Below are 21,850 nucleotides of genomic sequence, written 5' to 3'. Positions count from 1 at the left end.
CAGCATGACAACCATTGAAGGAAGACATTTGAAGAGTGTATCCAAGGAGACCCCAAAAAAGTGATGCCTCAGTGCTGCTGGACCAAAAGGAATATTTAAATAAAGTGTTCAAACACAGTGCAGATCTTACCTCAAGTGTTAATCTCCAAGGTGCTGTGTATAATTTTAATGATGTAGACTTTGAAACCAAACTTAATTTAATGTTATTCTAAGTTGGAATCAAAGCAATTCATAGAAAAATTCCTGTAGATAGAATAATTTACTATTTACTTTATCTCCTAATATTGGTTTATATAACATTATGGTATCACTTGCCTCTATCTTTACAGTCAGAGAGCTAGTATCTAGTAGTGTTTATATTCCCTTTCGACCACCAGTAACCGTGTTGTTGTCCATCGCTCTACACTATTCCCCCCGGTGAGACAGCCTATCATCGTGAAGGCCAAGCGGTTGTGAATTCTGGCATCGTCAGATACGGTCAGAGCGGTTATACCTCTCGGATCGATATTTCATGCTCTCCTCTTGGGAGGATCTTACAGGAAAAATGAAGAATTTAAAACTCCTCTTCTGGCCATTACAATGCAGACCCAGCTCACTCCTGCTCACGGTCATGGTATAAAAGATTCTCTACATTGTACAGTTGTGGCGACGCTGTGATCAGGGATAATGTTGTAGGTATAAGTTAAGTAAAGGGATTGATCGTTACGGCAGCACTGGAGAAAGCAAACTGCAGGCATTCATCTTTTACTCAGTTGTGTATCACATTTTGACAATACATTTTTTTTCTGCTCTGTAGTTTCTCCTGAACAGTGAACAAAGATTCACATTCATTTATTTTTTTTAATTCTATAGTAGATAGATCGTATCTATAGTGACATATTTGTTTGGCTGTATCAACATTGCCCACTATACTGTAAAGCAATCATGGGAAGTGTCAACAAAGACATTTGAATCGTGTGATGCATAAATAATCTCCTTCTTTATTTTTGATCACTGGAGAAATGAAAAATACCTGCATACTGTAACTACAAACGTTTATATTATCAAGTCCAAATCAATCAATCAGTCAGTCAGTCAGTCAGTCAGTCAGTCAGTCATTTAGTCACTCAGTCAGTCATTTAGTCAGTCAGTCAGTCAGTCATTTAGTCAGTCAGTCAATCAGTCAGTCAGTCAGTCATTTAGTCAGTCAGTCAGTCAGTCATTTAGTCAGTCAGTCAGTCAGTCAGTCAGTCAATCAGTCATTGAGTCAGTCAGTCAATCAGTCAGTCAGTCATTTAGTCAGTCAGTCAGTCATTCAATCAGTCAGTCAGTCAGTCAGTCAATCAGTCATTCAGTCAGTCATTTAGTCAGTCAGTCAGTCATTTAGTCAGTCAGTCAGTCATTTAGTCAGTCAATCAGTCAGTCAGTCAATCAGTCAGTCATTTAGTCAGTCAGTCAATCAGTCAGTCAGTCAGTCAGTCATTTAGTCAGTCAGTCAATCAGTCAGTCAGTCAGTCAGTCAGTCAGTCATTTAGTCAGTCAGTCAGTCAGTCAGTCAATCAGTCAGTCAGTCAATCAGTCAGTCAGTCAATCAGTCAGTCATTTAGTCAGTCAGTCAATCAGTCAGTCAGTCAATCAGTCAGTCAGTCATTTAGTCAGTCAGTCAGTCAGTCAGTCAATCAGTCAGTCAGTCAATCAGTCAGTCATTTAGTCAGTCAATCAGTCAGTCAGTCAGTCAGTCAGTCAGTCATTTAGTCAGTCAGTCAGTCAGTCAATCAGTCAATTTAATGTTTTTTTTTTTTTGGGGGGGGGGTTTTGTATAGATGTATTTATTGAAAATATTCAAATTATAGACTATGCACATGCTTTAGAGGCATATTCCCCTTTTCAAACTTTTTTTTTAACAATACACAAAAATAACAACAACAACAAAACATGGTCATGATCATTTAAAATTCAAGATTCAAGAACTTTATTTGCCATTTGTGCATTAACACATAGGGACTATTGTGCGGCCGTTCGTTCAAAGAGTCAAGTTAAAAAGACACACAAGAAAGACACAAATTATTAGGTTTATATGGTAAAAAAGCACTGACATACGTTAATAACTACTTACAATAAACACAATAATGATTAAAAAACAACAACAATGAAGTTTAGAAATAAATAAACTGAAATACACTCATTAGGGTTTAATAGTGGTAAGATATTCAAGATAAGGAGCTCATGTATGTTCATAGTTTATGGGTTTTTTTACTGACAGAATACAATATTTTAGTACTGACACTTACCAAGATACCATTTTTGTCCCATCTGTATTTAATACGGAAGTCAAATGATCCGTATTAAAACTTGTTGACTCTCAACCTCCTCATGGTCTTACTACATCTGGTGTTAAAATAGTCTGTTACATACAGTAGCAGGTAAAGTGGATCTATACTTTTGAAATCGGGCGTTTACATTAAAATGACACATTAATAGGACTGCCATTCTTCTCTCTATTAACTCAAACAACTCTGTGTGTGGTTGTGTGTTGGACTAACTGAACGGTGAGGTCATTATCCTGCTAGACAATTTAATTTGACAAAGGATCGACTGTTCCTGCGAGACAATTCACCTGTACAGAAATAACGCTTAGGGTACTATACTCTTCCAACTGTGTGTGTATGTGTGTGTGTGTTTTTAGGGAGTACATCGTGCCAAGAAAATAATACCTGCACCACCTGCCAGTACTGGTGGCAAGACAACAAGATGGATCCATACGTTGTACATAATTAGAGGCCACCTGTTAGCTGACAATGACAATAAAATAATAAATGAGGCCACGGTGTCCTCCATATTGTGTTTGTGCCAGTTGTCAATCAATCCTCTTTTGCAGTGCAGATTTTCTCACTCTCAACTTTTACCCTCTTGTATTAGACACAGTCGCATTAGATCACCTCTCCTCTGCCCCAGGCGCAACCCTGTCAGAGTTTGCCTGATTGGCTGAGCGGCTGCCGAGCTGGCCAATCCCAATGTTAAATGGAGCTGAACCCGTAACCAGATGGGGTCCTCTACTGTTACATCATGAACTGTTGAACCCAATCACCACGTGAGGCGGTGAAGTGTGAACAAATGGGGTCACACTGAAATGTGTCAGGTGATACATATTGTGGGTTACTCAGGGGGGAAAATTGAGGTTTAATACACCTGTGGGGTGATTACCAGGGCATGGACTACAGGGAAATGTGTGAACTTGTCTCTCGCATGATCGCCAGAGGCCTTCATGTAACTATAATGTGCTCGACAGACACAGGCAATCTGAAATTTACAGTCTATACACCTCTGTTCGTTACAAAGCCACCGGCTCCCACAGAGTGTCCTTTCTACTGGAGGTTATTTCCTGATGGCATTAATGGGAGAAGAAAAGAAAAAAAACAACAGGCTGCACACTCATGCATAACATGACTGATTGTATAAAAATGATAGACCAGATAGACCATTGCTTGCACTAGTTGGGTAAAAGTTTATGGTTGAAACATGCAGGTAAAGCTGTATCTGGTGTGTAGTCTGATCTAAGATAGGCAGCCGTGGCTCTTGTGGCAAATGCTAGAGTCATGAATGAAGGATATTTTACAGTTTGGCAACAATGGGAAAATGTGTACTGAGTAAGAATTGCTGAACAGACAGTATGAGGGCAGGTACAGCACAGTAAAAGAAGTGGTAGGGAGAACCTTTCCAGGACAGTTTGGTGTGCTTCAGGCAAATTTTGTCCAACCACATTCCTCAAATTTCTTCTTATGGCATAATCTGTGTACTTCGAGAGGTCGTTCCCATGTGGTAGTTTCTCCTGAACAGTGAGCAAAGATCCACATTCATTATTTTTTTTCTTCTATAGTAGATATAAAACATATATAAAACAGATTGTTGGGTTTACATCAGCAGTAACCTAACCCTCCTGTTGTCCTCAGGTCAAGGAAGGACAGGAGGAAGGGATGAGGAAGGGAGGAAAGAAGGAAGGAAAGGAGTAAGGAGGGAAGGAGGGAGGAGGGAGGGAGGGAGGAAGGAAGGAAAGGAGTAAGGAGGGAGGGAGGAAGGAAGGAAAGGAGTAAGGAGGGAGGAAGGAAAGGAGTAAGGAGGGAGGAAGGAAGGAAGGAAAGGAGTAAGGAGGGAGGGAGGAAGGAAGGAAAGGAGTAAGGAGGGAGGAAGGAAGGAAGGAAAGGAGTAAGGAGGGAGGAAGGAAGGAAGGAAGGAAAGGAGTAAGGAGGGAGGAGGGAGGGAGGGAGGGAGGGAGGGAGGGGGGAAGTAGAGAAGGAAGGAAAGGAGCAAGGAAAGAAGGATGGAAGGAAGTGAGGAAAGAAGTATGGAAGGAGGATGGAGCAAAGACAGAGGGAAGGAGGGGAAGAACGAAGGAAAAATTAAAGAAAGAGGGAGGAAGGAAGGAAAGAAGGAACAGTCAAAAGAGATGGGGTCAATTTGACCCGGGAGGACGACAGCAGGGTTAACACAACTCTGATATTTGCTGTCCTCCGCTAGGCTTCCTGTATCTGGCCAATCCGAGCAGAGTGGGCTCATTGGGAGGGGAATCTTAAAGAGACAGGTGCGAGAGAGACTGCTTGTTAAGAGACAGAGGCTGAACTGAGGTGCTGCATGAATAGCCAATATAAGATAAATAAGGAGTTGTTAAAACTGTCAATCATGCAAAACTATACTCGAGTGCCAGAATAAAAATACAGAGCTGGAAATAAGCATAATAGGTTCACTTTAACCCCTCCGTTAAACTCCAGGTTTGTATCTCATTCCCATTGAAAACACACAGGAAGAAACAGCTGTATATTATTCCGCATTAAAGCATATAAGATGAGGAGTGACAGATGTATTTCCTTTTATTTTTATTTTTATTTTTTTTCCAAAGGTGTCGCAGAGATGCTATCCGTGATCGTGTTACAAAGATATTGAATGTGTTGTCATTGAAGTCATTCTGGGGCTTTTTTAAAAGAACATCTCATCACTGCAACCATTGAGGATTGTGGCAGCTATTACCGAGCGTGCCAAGGTTAGGTGCTTAAGCCGTTAGCTCGGTGGATTCCACTGCCAACCTTGTGTTGTTATTGCAGAGGGGGCGAAGATGAGAGAGACAGGGGATTAAACTGAACTCCCACGTAGCAGTATAACTCTATTAATCGGCTGTCTTTGTGTATCAAGGTTATAATAAGATGCTGCTTGGTGCATGTCTGTGAAGAGAACAGGTGCATTCATGTGCAGGATCCCAGGGTCCTCTTCTTGAGGGTTTCTCATCTTTCTCTTTCCACTCTTATCTTTTTTCTTCACTGTCACGTAATTCAACTTTGACCACTCTCGATTTCTGTCTTTCTTCATTTATTTCTCTTTTACTTTTTTCTTATCATTTCCACTTTTTATGCCAATCTTTTTTCCTTGTAAACATTTTTGACTTTTGTAATTTGTTGAAGTGTCTCTCGTCTTTCTATTTCTTTTTTTCCCCCCTCACCCACATAACCTCTATCCTTCTTTATGTTTACTTTATCTCTGTTAATCTCTGCTCTCACCATCCTCTATTATATCCTCTTTATGCTACTATCTCTGGGTTATGAGACCATGGCTAGTTATATTCATCCTCTGGCAGAAGGCAGCAGCTTTATTGATAGTTAAGTTAGTCTACTTTCCTTTTTTGTTCCATCCAATAGTGCAGCTTATCTCTAAAGCTGCGTTCAGACCAAAAGCGTCTGAATTAAGGCTAGCAAATAAGGAAAGAGGGAAGGAAGTAAGGGATGAAAGGAAGGAATAAAGGGAGAAAGGACAGATGGGAAGAAGGAAAAGAAGACAGGAAGGATAGATGGAAGGAAGGAAAGAAGGAAGGAAGGAAGGATGGAAGGAATGAATAAAAGAAGACAGGAAGGAAAGAAGGAAGGAAAAGAAGAGAAACAATAGATGGAAAGAATAAAGAAAAATAATTATAATCGCGACATCCAATCAGCGGCGAGTTTCTCCCGACGTCACAAGCGCGAATGAAGCGATGATCCAAAAATGTATATTTATGATCAAGCGGCGCGATAGAAGCGATTCAAGCAAGTTTTTTCGCGTCAGACGTTTTAGGTCTGAACGCAGCTTTAGAGTTGAGGGTGTAACTTTGACTAGCTGTTTTTTAAAGGCTCTTGACATTAACGTAGCTTAAAATTATTTATCAAGATGACCAAAAGATGTCTGTACAATTGAGTTTGCAGGCCACACATTTATTTAGCCTGCCTGCTGAAGTACTGCTACTCATCCCTAATGAGAACACTTTTACCAAAGCTAAGCTAAGGTCAGGCGACAGCTGTTTGGAGTTTCACAGCTGGAAAAATTTCACGTTTCAAAAATGTCCCTCCATGACTTATTCAACCTAACATCTGTACAAGCCAGTTGCCACGTTCACCTGATACACTGCCAGATGTTTATAAACTTATTTGACATTGTACGTAAGTTACATTTGAACATCTATACAACGTAAGCTTCTCTTGTAGTTATAAAAGGGTTTAGTTGATTATCTAATAAGTGATCTAATAAATTGTGCTCGTCCACCTGGAACCTCCACACCCACACCATTCATTTAGCACTAGATAGAAGACAATGATACACGTTAAAGTACAAAATACAGTTTATAATGTATCAACTTTGACTCACCAAAGTAAAATAAAACATATTATCGGACCTTTTGTTGAACTGAAGAAGTCTAAGCAGCAAGCAGGAAGCACAGTACATCTCTCAGTCTGTCTTTACCTTGCCTTCCCTCTCATTCACCGGCTGTATCTTCTATCATTCAGTCTATTATATTATATTATATAGTCACTGTCCAACTTTTACAACATGAAATTGCATTGTCCTCCTGCAGAAACAACACACCAACCTTGCATTCACCTTCTATCATCTGTGTTTGTTCATTTGTTTGCCAGCTTACGTAATCCTTGTGTAAAAGAAGCAATGCATGTTGGGTATTTTTTTCTATATGCATGTGTGGAGTTTAAACCTTGATGTTTTTTTGTGTGACTTCTATGTTTATTTGTCCTTGGGCAGTTTTCAATGTTTGTGACTTGGAGCCAAAAGTTGTGCAAAAAAAACAAACAACCAACAACCTTGTAGTTTTGAAACTGTTGGCAGCGTTTTCTCTTTTCCTTCCACTTCTTATTTGTTTATTTATCTTATGGACAGACTGTTTGATTTGAATGAGAATACATTTCTCATGTTCACAGTGTTTTTTTTCACAAATCTGTTTTAAGCCATTTGTTAACTGCCAACTTTTTCTCTTAGCTGCAAGTTTGTTCTTCCTATTTTTAATTTGATGTCATGTTTTTGGTCCTTACATGACTATTTCACTGCTAATATTTTATAAGATTCACCTACTATATGCTCCATGATGTGATTGTCCATGATGTTTAGTGACGTAAAGCCTTTTGGCTGAGACACTTCTAATTAAATGTAATCATTTTGTTCTAAAATGAAATGTACATTTGGCAAAAGAAAGACGCCTTCACCTTTAACCCTCCTGTTGTAATCGAGTCGAGGGAGGAAGGAAGGAAAGAAGGAAGGAAGGAAGGAAGGAAGGGAGGAAGAAGGAAGGAAGGAAGGAGGAAGGAAGGAAGGAAAGGAGGGAGGGAGGAAGGAAGGGAGGGAGAAGGAAGGAAGGAAAGGAGGGAGGGAGGAAGGAGGGAGGGAAGGAAAGGAGGGAGGAAAGGAAAGAATGAAGGGAGGAAGGAAGGACAGAGGAAAGAAGGAAGGAAGGTAGGAGGAAGGGAGGGAGAAAGGAAAAGAGGAAGGGAGGAAAGAAGGAAGGAAAGGAAGGAGGGAAGGAAAGAAGGAGGAAGGACTGAAGGAAAGAAGAAATGGGGATGGAGGAAGTAAGGGAGGAAAGAGAGAAGGAGGGAGGGAGGAAGGACAGACGGAAGGAAGGAAGGGAGGAAAGAAGGAACAGTCAAAACAGACGGGGTCAATTTGACCCGGGAGGACGACACAAAGTTTAAATCAAAAACTAAAATATTCTGTCACACTTGTCACATTCTCATAGATTTTATACTCATTCCACCTTTAAAATGTCTCTCTTTTTTTTCTGTACATATTTCTTTATCTTTGCCCCTGGAAACTGACCTAGCTTTTGTTGTTCTTTAGCATGCTGCCAATGTTTCCCTCCCCCCCTTTGCATGATGTTTCTGAGTTGTGTTTGGCCCTTTTTCATGTGGATGCAGTGTTAAGAGTATCTTCACCTTGGGATCAAGTGTGTCTTTATTTGTGGTTAACATTATGTGTGTTTCTTTGTGTGTAAAAGAGTGTCTTTGTCAAGGATGCTGTAACCCATCCTCCTTGTGTGGGAGTGTGTGTGTAAATATGTGTGTATTGTGTGTAAGTATTTGTGCATGAATGCCTGTTTGTATTTTGTGTCTTCATCCTTGAGTGTGTTTCACTGTGTTGTACGTGCATGTGTGTGTCGTCCTCTCTATGTGACAATATGTGTCTCTTATTTGTGTTATTTATGTGATTACATATCGGTGACTATGTGCATACCTGTGTGTGTGTGTGTGTGTGTGTGTATGTGTGTGTGTGTATGTATGTATGTATGTGTGTGTGTGTGTGTGTGTGTGTGTGTGTGTGTGTGTGTGTGTGCCTGTGTGTGTAGGTGCATCCACCCAGGACTCAGACGCCATGGAGCCTGAGAAGCAGGTGGACAGCACAGTGAAAATGGCCGGAGTGATCGCAGGAATCCTCATGTTCATCATCATCCTCCTCGGTGTCGTCCTCACCTTCAAACGCAGGTAGGTAATAAATACAACATCAGGACAGACTAGCAGATTAAAGGTGCTATGTGTAGCATTTTAATATGAATAAATCACCTACAAATCAATTGATTTCTTCATTGCAGTTCCCTTAGAGATGACCTGTGGAGTTTTTGACCGCTAGCAAAGCTTTCAAACAGTGTTTTAAGCTGAAGCCATTAAGTTGTTAAGTTTAAACTGTGTGTTTCATGCACACACTAAACGATGTACGTGCACACTCATGAGCCTGCAGGCAGTGCAATTCACATCCTGCCATTGGTTTCATGCAATTCTGCTGATTTGTTATAATGCACAACAGAGGTGGGGAAGAAGAAGGCTACTGGCTCGTAAACATAGACGTTAAAAATGCATGATTGGAAATGTCAAAAAATATAAAAACAAACCAATAAATAACCTTTGTTTACCAAACCCCAAATCAAGACAATTGCTAGCCTCTTTCAGACTGCTGCACTGTGAGCCACTTGGCTAAATTTGCTCTGTGGCCACATTCACATCTGCTACAGGAAACTCAACTTAAACCGTTATATATTCTTGTAACTCAGATGGTGGAAGGAGCCAAAAAAAGCTAATTAAACTCCCCAGTGCCCCTAGCATAAGATAAAGGCTAACAATCATCTTTATGACCACAGATATGACAACTGCTTTGACAGCTTTACACAACGGTGAATAAAATACTACATGTAGCACCTTTAAAACATATGACTGAATAGATTGATAGATGGATGGATAGAGTGATGGATAGACCTTATAATGAGAATTTTAAAGTGTCCTCATAGTTGAAATGAATATGTAAGGACAGACAGACATAGAGATGAGGAGAGACAGATGCTCACATGTATGTATAATGGATACATGTCTTAAAGGAAGGTGATCTCAGTGAAAAGGAAGATTGAATCAAGTTTAAAAATGTTCAATTTAGTTTCAGTGTCAGTCAATAAATATCCTTCTTGTAGATTAGTATTCATCAAACAATGCAGGTTACACTCTGGTTGCTATGAAAGTGAAGGCCACAGTTTTCTTCATTTCTTAAAGCAATATGAAAGGTCAGAATCTGGTGTTGAATCTAGTGATTTACTTAATCCTCGCTCGCCCTTGAAGACAAACTAAATAATAATAGAGGTGCCCAGACTTGATATAAAAAATAAAAAAAACGAACCCCAGATGAATTGTATTTTTTTCTTCTTTTTTTTTCTTTTTTTTTTTAAAGTTAGCAGACACACACAACTTTCTGTGTCTTTGTTAACATGCACACTTGGCTTGCCTCCATCACCAGCCTTGCTTGCCTTTTTTGCTTTCTCTATTTCTCTATATCGCTCCCATCCTTCCATCATTCCATCCCTCTCCTCCCCGCTCACATACCGCTTTTACATTTTGTTTTGCTAGGACTCACATTTGTTTAATTTTTTATATTTTTTATGCCATTAAAAAAGAAAAGTTTTTCTTAGCTTCACCCTTCATACTTGCACAAAAATATGCTTACTATATAAAATGGCTTCACATCTGTACTTCATGTTGTTTCAGCACATATTGACAAAAGGAATTAGATAAATAATAAGAATGAAAGTAGTGAGACTAGTGCAACAAACCCACTGTGGCAATACACACTTCAAAACTAAGACTAGAGCCACAGGGAGGTGAAATGTAAGGCATGAGGATTTATTGGTCTGATTGCCCAAAGCATTACATTCTGAGACTTCCAAATAAATAATGTTTCTAGATTCAAAATCGCTGGGTTGTTTCCAGACGGATTGTACAAATGTTGACAGTGGTTCAAACTCCCCCCCCCCCCCCCCCCCCCCCCCGAAAATCAGCGTTGTCATTATTCTTAAAAGTGACATGCTGACACTTTCCGCTTGTTATTGTTTAACATAGATTTACTGTGAGAGCGTAGTTTGAGATGCTCTGAGCTGTTTGGCTGAAGATGTTGTGTAGAGTGTCTCTCTGGTTAGAGTCGGGCTCAGATGTTGCTAATATTCAGTAGTGCTAGTTTGAAGTCTTTCAGAGATGGTTACACCTAGGGCTCGGCAATAAATAGGTATCATATTGATATTGTGATATTTTATAGATACGTCTTACATTTTGAATATCGTGATATGAAATAAGTGTTGTTCCTGCTTTTAAAGGCTGCATTAAAGTAAAAGTGTGATTTTCTGAGCTTAACAGACTCTTCTATAATCTGCCTTTATCCACTTAGTCATTATATCCACATTACTGATGACTGATGATGATCAATAGTCATTCCTACAATATTGTCAAAATATCAATATTGAGGTATTTGGTCAAAAATATCATGATATTTGATTCTTTTCATATCGCCCAGCCCTAGTTCCACCTACTGATATTTGTATTTATTTTTTCATTGGGTCCCTGTATGTGGACCCCATGGTCAGCACATGGCACATGGGGCCAATTAATAGTGTTTGTTCTCCAAATGTTCATACCATATATATATATATATATATGATGTCTGTGAAATTGAGTCTAGAGAAGCTATTGTTATGACTGCATCTCATTGTCAAGGCTGTGGTATGAACCCGGTTGGGACCAGGAAAAAAAAACACAGTAAGCCAGGAAGAGAAAAAAAAAATCCCTTGGTGAGCAAATTACATTTGAACTGGTGCTGTCTTGAAACACTGTGTCTAGTTCTCAGAGGATATCCCTGCCCGCATGTTACAAGGAAACAGAACCTTTTATTCAATCAAGGAGAAAATCCAAGACACTGTGTGCATTGAGGCAGCATGACATGGAGCATGTCTGCAGCTGCAGGGAAGGAAAAGGTGCATTTTCTAACGTTAACCTATTGTTCATGCTTTGCAATGGCAGATACAGAAAAACATGGATACACAGATGCACACACAGTAATTTGGTAGTCATACAGCATTCACCCACACAGAGGGCAAACATATGATACCACTGCTACAGTATATGTTAGTACAACATCGCATACTGGGAGGACAGCTGAAATTCAAGTGTGTAGATAGTTTTACATGACGAGGGAAACATGAAACTTCATGCACACGCAGGAATGCAGGGAGGAATATGTTATAGTCTGAATACAACGTTGGATCCATTTCAAGAGAGTAAAAGAGTTTGGGGAGTCAGAGAAGGCACGAGGTCAGTTGGCGATGCTAATCAGAGGCTAACCCAGGCTAGCAGATGATATCCCGATCACCAGGAGGATAAAAAAAAAATCTATCAGAGCCAGAGGAGAAGGAAATGTCATGAGTAACATGAAAGGTAAAGGTAAAGACTTTGGAGGAGGGTGCAGGTAGGGAATATAGGGGAGATACTTGAAGGGAAGGCAAAAGGAAAAGAGAGGAGGAAGATGGGGGGAAAGTATATAAAATATGAACACAAAGCAGCACTGGTTAACCTGAGGGTCAAAATTATATGCTAATAAAATGCTAACCAGGCTAACAGGTCATAATATACATAAGAAAAGGCCAATTGGAGTCAAATACCACTGCAGTGGATGTAAGAGAGAGAGATGAGAAAGAGAGGGAAAGAACATCAAATAGGAAAAGAAAAAGAGAAGAAAAGAGCAATTGAGATGCAGCTCAGATGTCCTCTTTAACCCAGGCCATCGGTCAGATTTACAGGTCTCACATGGGTCTAGTTCAGTCATGGAGCACATATGATAATATGACAGTGAGAAAGGAAAGGAAAGCTAAGGAGATGCAGATGTGATATTGGAGTGAGGAAGACAATTGAACGAGGAAATTTAAAGAAGGTTGCAGAAAGGAGGAAGAGGAAAAGAGAAAGCAACCAATCGGCTTTAGCTAGATGAAGATGAAGTGTACAAAAAAAATGGAGGAAGAGCAGATGAAAAGAAAAAAAGCAGTAGGGATACCAGGAAAAGTGAAGAGTCGTGGAGTCAAAAGAGAGAAAATTAATTGATAAAAGGAGAGCAGACAAATAGATCCAGACAGAGGAAGCTTTACCATACCATAGAGCATTTTATAAGCTGATCTATATTTCATTCAACACACATTATCAAGCTGTCTGGGTGGCAGAAAAAAGTGTTTGTTAAATTGAAAGTTTTTTTTTTACATACCTTTCAGAGCCCATGAATTATTACATGATAAAACTTTGTCGGGAAGTGAGCACGAACAACTGTCTGATTAATCTTTCAGCACGGCTTTACACATGTTCCACACGGACTTTTATTTTCCTCAGGAAGCCAGGAGATGTTGCTGATAATGTAGCGCAGTAGTGTAGAAGTGAATAAAGCCGGACATGGCTGAAGTCTTAATGGGGATTCGATGTTTTCTACAGCCAGGTGGCCCCGAGGGCTCCGAACAGCGCCAGAAGACGCACATTTTATCAAAAGGTTGAGAGGAGGGTGAATGAATTATTTATGTTCCTTAAACTCCCTAAACACGGGCTGATTTGTGTGTGTGTGTGTGTGTGTGTGTGTGTGTGTGTGTGTGTGTGTGTGTGTGTGTGTGTGTGTGTGTGTGTGTGTGTGTGTGTGTGTGTGTGTGTGTGTGTGTGTGTGTGTGTGTGTGTGTGTGTGTGTAATAAGCGACCGTGGACCAAACCATGAAGTATTTGAGAAAAAGGTGACGTCTCTAGAACTGCTGAAATTGATGGAAATAACTGTTATTTAAACTTTTCAACCTTGTTTCCTTTCATCCTAGCTTCTTCTTTTTTTCTTTTTTTTTTTTTTTAAATTCTGACCCTGCAGCCATCTTTAGAGATTTGTATTACATCTGCAGCTTTCACACTGTCTGCATGTTCAGGTCAACCTTTACAAAAAGGAGACCCAACTCCTGATGGAACTACAAGCTTCAGCAGTTTAAATAAAAACAAAATGAACAGCTCAAATAAAAAGCACACGAATAAAGACGAATAGGCAAACAATAAAATTAATAATGCTAAATGAGGCGTAAATATAATGCAACGTTTCTCCTGATGGACATGACTTTCTGGCTCATCTACCCTTTAACATTATTCTGGCCTTAAAGATGCATTTGTGCAGAAAAACAAAGGAGGTTGCTAGGTTGCTAGCCAGTGCACATTGGAGCTAGCCCTGTGTTTATTTACATGTGTGCATGTTTTTTTAATAGCTGACTTGAACTTAAAACAACAATCTAAAATAATGAATGCATTAGAGCCGGTGATGGAGTTGTCTATCATTTTAGTTCAGGGTGTTTTTCTTGATTTCCATCAGTGAAACTCAACTGTTTAAAAGGTTCTTAGACAGAAATGACTAAAGCGTGCATCAAGTTAGTGACATTGTTTGTGGAAATGACTCCTCATACTTCATTGGTCCGTGACAGATAAGAGCCAGGAGAACCAATTAGTCTGTTGTAAAGCAGAAATGTGATGAATCATGATGTCCACAATGAGACACGCAGATGGAGAGTGAGGTGTTATCTGAATAGCAGCAGACATGCCACAGACACAAAGACACACACACACACACACACACACACACACACACATTTAAAGTCAGACTCACTGTCAAACATGTGAATAGAGACACACGCATTCACACATTGGAGTAAATTCACATGCAAACACACAAGGATGAACCCAAAATGTGCATTTACACACTTTCCCACAGACACACTGAACTGATTAGTATACTGAGTGGTGCAGCTAGTGAGTGAATGTGAGCATATAGGACACACTTTAGAAACACAGTGTATGTTTAACCTTTGTGTCGTCCTCCCGGGTCGAATTGACCCCTTCTGTTTTGACTGTTCCTTCTTTCCCTCCTTCCTTCTCTCTTTCTTTCCTTCTGTCCTTCCTTCCTCCCTCCCTCCTTCCTTCCTTCCGTCTGTCCTTCCTCCCTCCCTCATTCTCTCTTTATTTCCTTCCTCTCTCTTTCCTCCCTTCCCTCTTTCCTTCCTCCCTTCTGTCCTTCCTCCCTCCCTCCTTCTTTCCTTCCCTCCTTCCTGCCTTCCTTCCTTCCTTCCTTCTTTCCTTCCTTTTGTCCTTCCTTCCTTCCTCCCTCCCTCCTTCCTTCCTTCCGTCCTTCATTCATTCCTTCCTTCCTTCCTCCCTCACTCCTTCCTTCATTCATTCCTTCCTTCCTTCCTTCCTTCATTCCTTCCTTCCTTCTTCCTCCCTCCCTTCATTCCTTCCTTCTTCCTTCCCTACCCTCCCTCCTTCCTTTCCTTCCTTCCTTGACTCGAGGACAACAGGAGGGTTAAATAACTCTGATTGTTTTGTTGGCTTGCATGAAGGTGCCATGTGTCCTTTTGCCAGGATATAAAATAATAGTGTCAAAGTTACGGTAATGCAGAGATCAATTAGCAAAGTTTATTTTCTTTGAAAGAGATAGAGGCAGAGTGAATGTGCAGAGATTCAAGTTGTGGAAAATAACAGGAGACATCAGCGTGTGTTTTGACTTCTGTAGCTCTTGCCTATCTTTATATATATAATGTTCACTCGGGTGTGTTCTAGCCAGTCTCTTCTCCTCTGTGCAGATTAAACGACTCCTTTTCCATAAGTCACAAGGCTGTGAATTGTCCTCTTTGGCATGAGATAGACACGGTGCAGATATCGTTTCCACCACAAAGTCAGAACCACATCACCATCTGAATGTGTGTTAATGCGCTCATGCTGATGGCCTGATACTCCTTCTTGTGCATTTGAAGCCAATATTGACAGGGGCAGAGCCATGGATTGCTGCACACACGCAGATTGAGCGAGAGGGAGAGAGAGCTCCAGATGGGTCTGTGGACAGAGACGGGTTGCAAAGACAGGCTGCTCTCGGACAAACACATACAAAGAAATATTTATCTCGTATTTTGGCCTCTTTAGTGTTCATGGGAGCAACACCCTCTTCCTAACTGTTCACACTATTTTACAACATTTTGATCTTTTGATTTTGGCCCAGTGTTATCAGAGCTGAGATATCGTCCTATAAAACATCTGAGTCCCCTTTTGCTGAGGAAAGAAGAACCAGCTTAGCTCAAAATGACAGTAGAGGTAATTTTAGAGAGTATCACCAGAGAGACCAAATAGGAGACAAGCCTTTTGATGTTATAGAAAAGTTTCTTATCGTCATTTCATCATATTTACCTAAACAGTGACTTTTGGGGTTTTGTATGTCACAATTGTTGATGGCTGTTACATGAGTGGTTGGGTGTGTGTTGCTAGGTTACTGACATCTGGACAGTTGGTTAGTATACTATCATCCAATCTTACACTAAGGTCTAATAAGTTACAACATACATACTGTAACACTGTGTGTGTACTAGCTAGCTCCCATTTATTTATCTAAAAATGCAACTTTCTGCTTTCTGCAATAACCAGACGTCTTGTTTTATCCATGATAATTAAATCCATTTAAAAAATCTGATTAAATTGTTGCCAAATTTGAGTTTTTAGAAGTCTAAATAAGTCTCTCGTCAGACCTGAACAAGGGAGTGTGTTGTTTAATTCAGACATTAAGAGAAAATGTGCTTAATTGCATGATATAAAGTAGCTAAAATAGCTCAGTAGTTTGTGCAAATCTTTTTAGTTTGATTTATTTCTGTTTGTTTTAACAACACATGCAACTGTACACACATACACACAATCATGCTTTTTTTGCACGAATACTTGCTGCCTGCCAAATTGTACATCCATTATTATTTTCTACACTCAGGCTGAACCATTCCAGCTTATCAATCACTCTACTTCTCTTCTAACTCCTTACATCTTCACAACAGCAAAAGGTCACAATAACAATTAAGCATCCCTTGGTTACATCTGACAGTTGTTGTTGTTGTTTTTTACATCCTGTCACTTTTCTCCCTTTCTTGAGTCTATCCTTTAAAAAAAAAAATGACAACTTTTATCAGTCAAATAAGTGTTGAAATACTAAATTAGTGTCTCTAAATGAATAGGAGGGGAAAGTAAATGTGTCACCTTTTCACAGGAAACTGGATTTAATTGGAGGGGGCAACATTTTACCATTAACACAATCTGTTGTACTGAATTTGAGACAATTTGAGTGATGACAGGATGTCTTAAAATTCAGAGACTTGGGTATAAAATGGATTTCTTTATTTCTTTGCACAGTGAGACAGTGTCCAACCAGAGCTTCTGTTTACATTGATGTTGCTACAACTGAATAATTCCTCCATCTCTCAGCTTTTTTCTTTGTTCATTGTTCATGAACCCGAATTATTCACACCCCTGATGAAACTCTGGGATTTCTACCTGTTACAGTCTCCATGTTTGAAACGTGTCACCGTCATAAATCCTTTGATCTCGACGCATCACTTATGGCGCCGCCGCCGCTGAAAACCGACAGAAGTCCCACACATTGGCACATCGTGGTGATTTATGTAGCAAAGAGAACGTGTTCTTCTCAACCCATATGGGGCAGGTCTGATCTTTTTTCATAGCTGCCTAAACAGATAAAAATCTAATTCAATCTGTTTCCAACCTATTCTAACTCATTCATGTTTATTATTCTCTAGAAGTAGAAACAAATGTGTGTGTGTGTACTGCTATGTGAACACTTCAAGGATTAGCTATAAAAAAAAAAAGGGGGGATTGTGAAAGTCAGAACCGTGCCAAAAAAACGGAGAGAAAAGGAGTACAGATGTTTCAGCGTTCGGTTCATTGTCGGTATCAGACAGCCATGACACTGGAGCTGTGCCTGGAAATAATAAGAATGAGGCTCTTTACTGTCAGCATGAATTCAGACTGAGAACAAAAGTGAAGCAATTTAACCAGGAATGCTGCAGCCTTTCTGAGTCAGGTCTGCATTTTTTTTTCCTTGATATGTTCAGTGAGTGAAAAGAAGAACAAATCCAGATGTCTCAGGTTTCTCACCATGGCCTCTCTTGACTCCAGAGTCTCACCCTCCTTTTATGTCTCTTTCTATCCTGTTTTTTTGTCTTTGGCTCCACCCCTTCCTGTCCCGTCCTGTACCTGCCTTGCCCTTGCTCCGATAGAGAGATTCACACATGGAGAACTCTGAGCGTGGGGTATTGTATGTTTATTTCTAGACATCAACGCATCCACTCAGCTCCTCACCTTAACTCTCACCTCGCATCTTTTTTCGGCTTCCTAATGCATCTCATGATTGAGGTCACACCTGGAAAACGGATGTGTTCTTCCTATATGAATCTGATTTAATATTTAATATTTAAAGATGAATAATTACCTATAATATAAAGACTAACCACTCTTGTTACATTTTAGCAAACTCCCAATTTAAGTTAAACCAAAGTTTGTTTCTCATTCTAACTTTTATAGCGTGGGAAGAAACTTTTCAAAGAGCAGATAGGCTAAACCTAATTTTATAATAAAATTATTCATTTTCAGGATACAGCTTTCCTTAACTTTTAACAGTAATAATGAGGTGACAGCATGCGCATTATAATTACCGTGGTTACAATTTTTAAAAATTGTTGAGATGAGCCACAGAATGTGTTAACCTAAGCAACACTAAAAGATAGTTTGGAGCAACACATCCTTTTTCTTTAAGAGTGTGAAACTCAAAATACCTAATATTTGAATCTTTGTGGCACACGTTTAATTACCTACCTGCTGTTTTAGGAGTGAGAATCCATATGAAATTTAAGTGTCACAAAGTGGTTGAAATGTAGGTATTACTTTCCCTTTGAGCATCCAATGAAAGCCATTATAGAAGTCCTCATTTATGCACTTGTCTTGCATCTTGCCTGCATCACATCATTAGTGTGTATTCTTTGTTTTCCTCGATGGAAACAAGTGCAATTAAACAAAGTATTTAGGTGTAAATGGGACTTTTTAAAAATGGCTCCATCTATGATTCAGGTCATTATTAGTTAACTAATAGAAGATGCTTTTGGTGAATCTTCCCCTAGTTCATTTATTTCAAGTCATCTGTGCATTGCTGTCATTTGTGCTCACTGACTTCTGTCTTTATTGTTGGTAATGAGTGCACGTTTAACCCTCCTGTCGTCCTCCCGGGTCAAATTGACCCCATCTTTTTTGACTGTTCCTTCTTTCCTTCCTTCCTCCCTCTTTCTTTAATTTTTACTTCGTTCTTCCCCTCCTTCCCTCTTTCTTTGCTCCCTCCTCCTTTCATACTTCTTTCCTCACTTTCTTCCTTCCTTCCTTCCTTCCTCCCTCCTTACTCCTTTCTTTCATTCCTTCCTTCCTTCCTTCCTTTCTCCTTTCCTTCCTCCCTCCCTCCTTACTCCCTTCCTTCCTTATTTCCTCCCTTCCTCATCCCTCCCTCCCTCCCTTCCTTCCTTCCTTCCTTCTTTCCTTCCTTCCTCCCTCTTTCTTTATTTTTTCCTTCGTTCTTCCCCTCCTTCCCTCTTTCTTTACTCCCTCCTCCTTTCATACTTCTTTCCTCACTTCCTTCCATCCTTCCTCACTTCCTTCCTTCCTTCCTCCCTCCTTACTCCTTTCTTTCCTTCCTTCCTTCCTTCCTTTCTCCTTTCCTTCCTCCCTCCCTCCTTACTCCCTTCCTTCCTTCTTTCCTCCCTTCCTCATCCCTCCCTCCCTCCCTCCCTTCCTTCCTTCCTTCCTTCCTTCTTTCCTCACTTCCTCATCCCTTCCTTCCTTCCTTGACCTGAGGACAACAGGAGGGTTAAAACAAACATCATGACTCCATCCCATCTGAGGAGTCTCATTGCATCAGAATGTAACCCCTCTACGTTGAGATATGTTTCAACCGTCTGTCTGATAACTACTACTGTACTTTCCCACTCATTTGCTTTTTAATGCATTGTCAGTAGTTACATGTATTTAATGTATGTTACTTGCAAAACTATGTGCACCTGCAGTCGTGTTTCCAATTGGAAATGGAAAATCAGAAACTTAGGCAAAGAAACAAAAATGATTTAGTGTTTCAGTTTCTGCTCTTTTTTTCTTCTTCTTCTTCTTTTTAGTAGGAGCAAGTTGGCATAATTGATTACATCTCACCGTAAGGCAAACAATCCCTTTTTCTTTTTTTTTTTCTTCTTCAGAATTTTCAGAAGCGAGAACTGAGCCAGCCAGCCGCCTCCGATATTAGAAAAAAAAAAAACGTTAAATAATTAGTGCAACTTTGTAGGTTAGAAAATGATGTGTGTTTGGCTTCGACAAATAAAACAGAGGGAGATTAAGGGGGGAGATATGTGGTAATATCTCACCGAATGAAATGCGACGCTTCACAAATATCTCCACCCACACTGTTCTGGGCTCAAAGACAATCCACTCTGCGCCTGTCATGGTAGCTATCGGTTGTCTCTAATTAAACCCCATCCTGCATTTAAAGCTACACACACCTCTGTGCTGGAACACTTAAACCCCAACTTATAGTACATTTGTGATTTAGACAATCACAAGTTCAACTTTTTTTAAGTGTCACAGCAAAAAAAAAGTTGCACTCAAATGTTGCATTTTGTAATTTTAAAAGATGCTAAAATGTTTATTCTGATGATATCAAAGTGATAATTTGAATTTTGACAGTCTTGTCACTGAATAGTTCCCTGAATAAGAGCACAATGTCACAAATAAAACGGGGCTACATCCTCCCCATCTCAAAAGTATTTAGAGATGAAAGGCAGCTATAAACTGACAGTTGTTTGATATTGAATTAGTGTGTTTAAGGATATGGCAGTAATGCTGCATGGGCTTCTATTAACCTCCAATTATTTCCCAAAAGTCTTTTATTTAGAAAGTTTAATGCTCAGTGGTTATTTGTTGTATCTATTAATGGTCAAAAACCTCAAGTACAAAGCTTTTAGACTCTAAAAGCCAAATTTTAGTTGATTTTTGAGTGTTTTTGTGACCAATAATCCTCCACAAGGTAGAAAAGGAGTTTTGAGAGTACACTGTGCACCACAGTGACAGTTGATTCATTTGGAAATTATAGGACACTCTCCACCTAAAGATTTCAAATTACACCCCCCTGTCCACTTGAGCCAGTCTTAAAGTCAGGAAATAAACAATGAACCTCCACACTGAGACAGTAAAAGGACACGTCCTCTTTTTCAGACAATATACTGCACCCTCAGGGGTTCGGTCTATGACAGGAGAATTGAGGCGATTAGTAACTGATGTCAGCCCAGGGAATGGACTCAGGCTGGATCCATTGCACATGGCAGGCCAAGTGGTCTAAAGTGTGTGTGTGTGTGTGTGTGTGTGTGTGTGTGTGTGTGTGTGTGTGTGTGTGTGTGTGTGTGTGTGTGTGTGTGTGTGTGTGTGTGTGTGTGTGTGTGTGTGTGTGTGTGTGTGTGAGAGAGAGAGAGAGAAAGAGAGAGAGAGAGAGCCTGCAGTGGACTAAGACTCACTCTCCAAAATGGGGGGCATACAGTACACACACACACACACACACACACACACACACACACACACACACACACACACACACACACATTACAGAGTCCTGAGTGCTTCCATGGTGACAGATGCTGAACTTGTACTTATTCACAGATAATTTGGCGATGTTAACACAGACACAAACTCACTCACACCCCCACAGAGCTGGACTTGACCCCCATTCTGCAGATGTGACACATGGTTGAATAATGGACTCTGCTGCTTGCTGAGATAAATGTTTGATGGTCCACTTACAGCACTGTTATAATGGGTGATGGCCAGCCATTTAGACACATACACACACACACATAGACACACAAAAAAAACACACACCCAACCAAACGCACAATCTCTCACATACTCTACTGTCACACATGAAACAGGCATTCTTCAGAGACCGTTTTCTTTTTTAGAGCCATAGCGCGGTAACCATTCATTCCTGTTGGTTATGATAACATTTTTACTCTCCAATTTAATTACTGGGAACTGGGAATGCACTGCTAGACACAGCTGCACTATTAGAGCAAGCAACTCAAGCTGTCACACAGGTTGTAAACAAATCCACAGTTTAGACCAAGTCAAATTATTTAGAAGTAATAAAAAAAATAAAAAAAAATTAAAAATGAAGGTGAAGGTGAAAACATCTTAAAATGTGCATTACTCATTTTACTGCCTTGTATAACTGCTTGTGGATCACAGCTAAGTTATTGTGGTATTTTCTCTTTTGAAATCCAGTGGGCATTTACAGCAGATAACCTTAAATTACACTTTTTCCCCCTGTTGAAATAACTGGTTAGATAGATACTATAAACTATGAATTT

The 21,850-nt window shown here is 39.9% G+C and overlaps 1 protein-coding gene across 1 annotated transcript in view; it reads left to right on the top strand.

Moving 5' to 3' along the window:
- Positions 1–21,850, top strand: part of ptprt (protein tyrosine phosphatase receptor type T) — a 422,469-nt gene that overhangs the window by 275,296 nt on the left and 125,323 nt on the right. Inside the window, 2 exon segments of the mRNA XM_062414593.1 lie at positions 8,624–8,759; positions 17,684–17,716. Coding sequence (XP_062270577.1) covers positions 8,624–8,759; positions 17,684–17,716 — 169 coding nt within the window.

This window comes from Scomber scombrus, chromosome 3 (genome assembly GCF_963691925.1).
Source record: "Scomber scombrus chromosome 3, fScoSco1.1, whole genome shotgun sequence".
NCBI classification, from domain to species: domain Eukaryota; kingdom Metazoa; phylum Chordata; class Actinopteri; order Scombriformes; family Scombridae; genus Scomber; species Scomber scombrus.
This window is presented reverse-complemented; position numbering and strand designations above follow the sequence as displayed.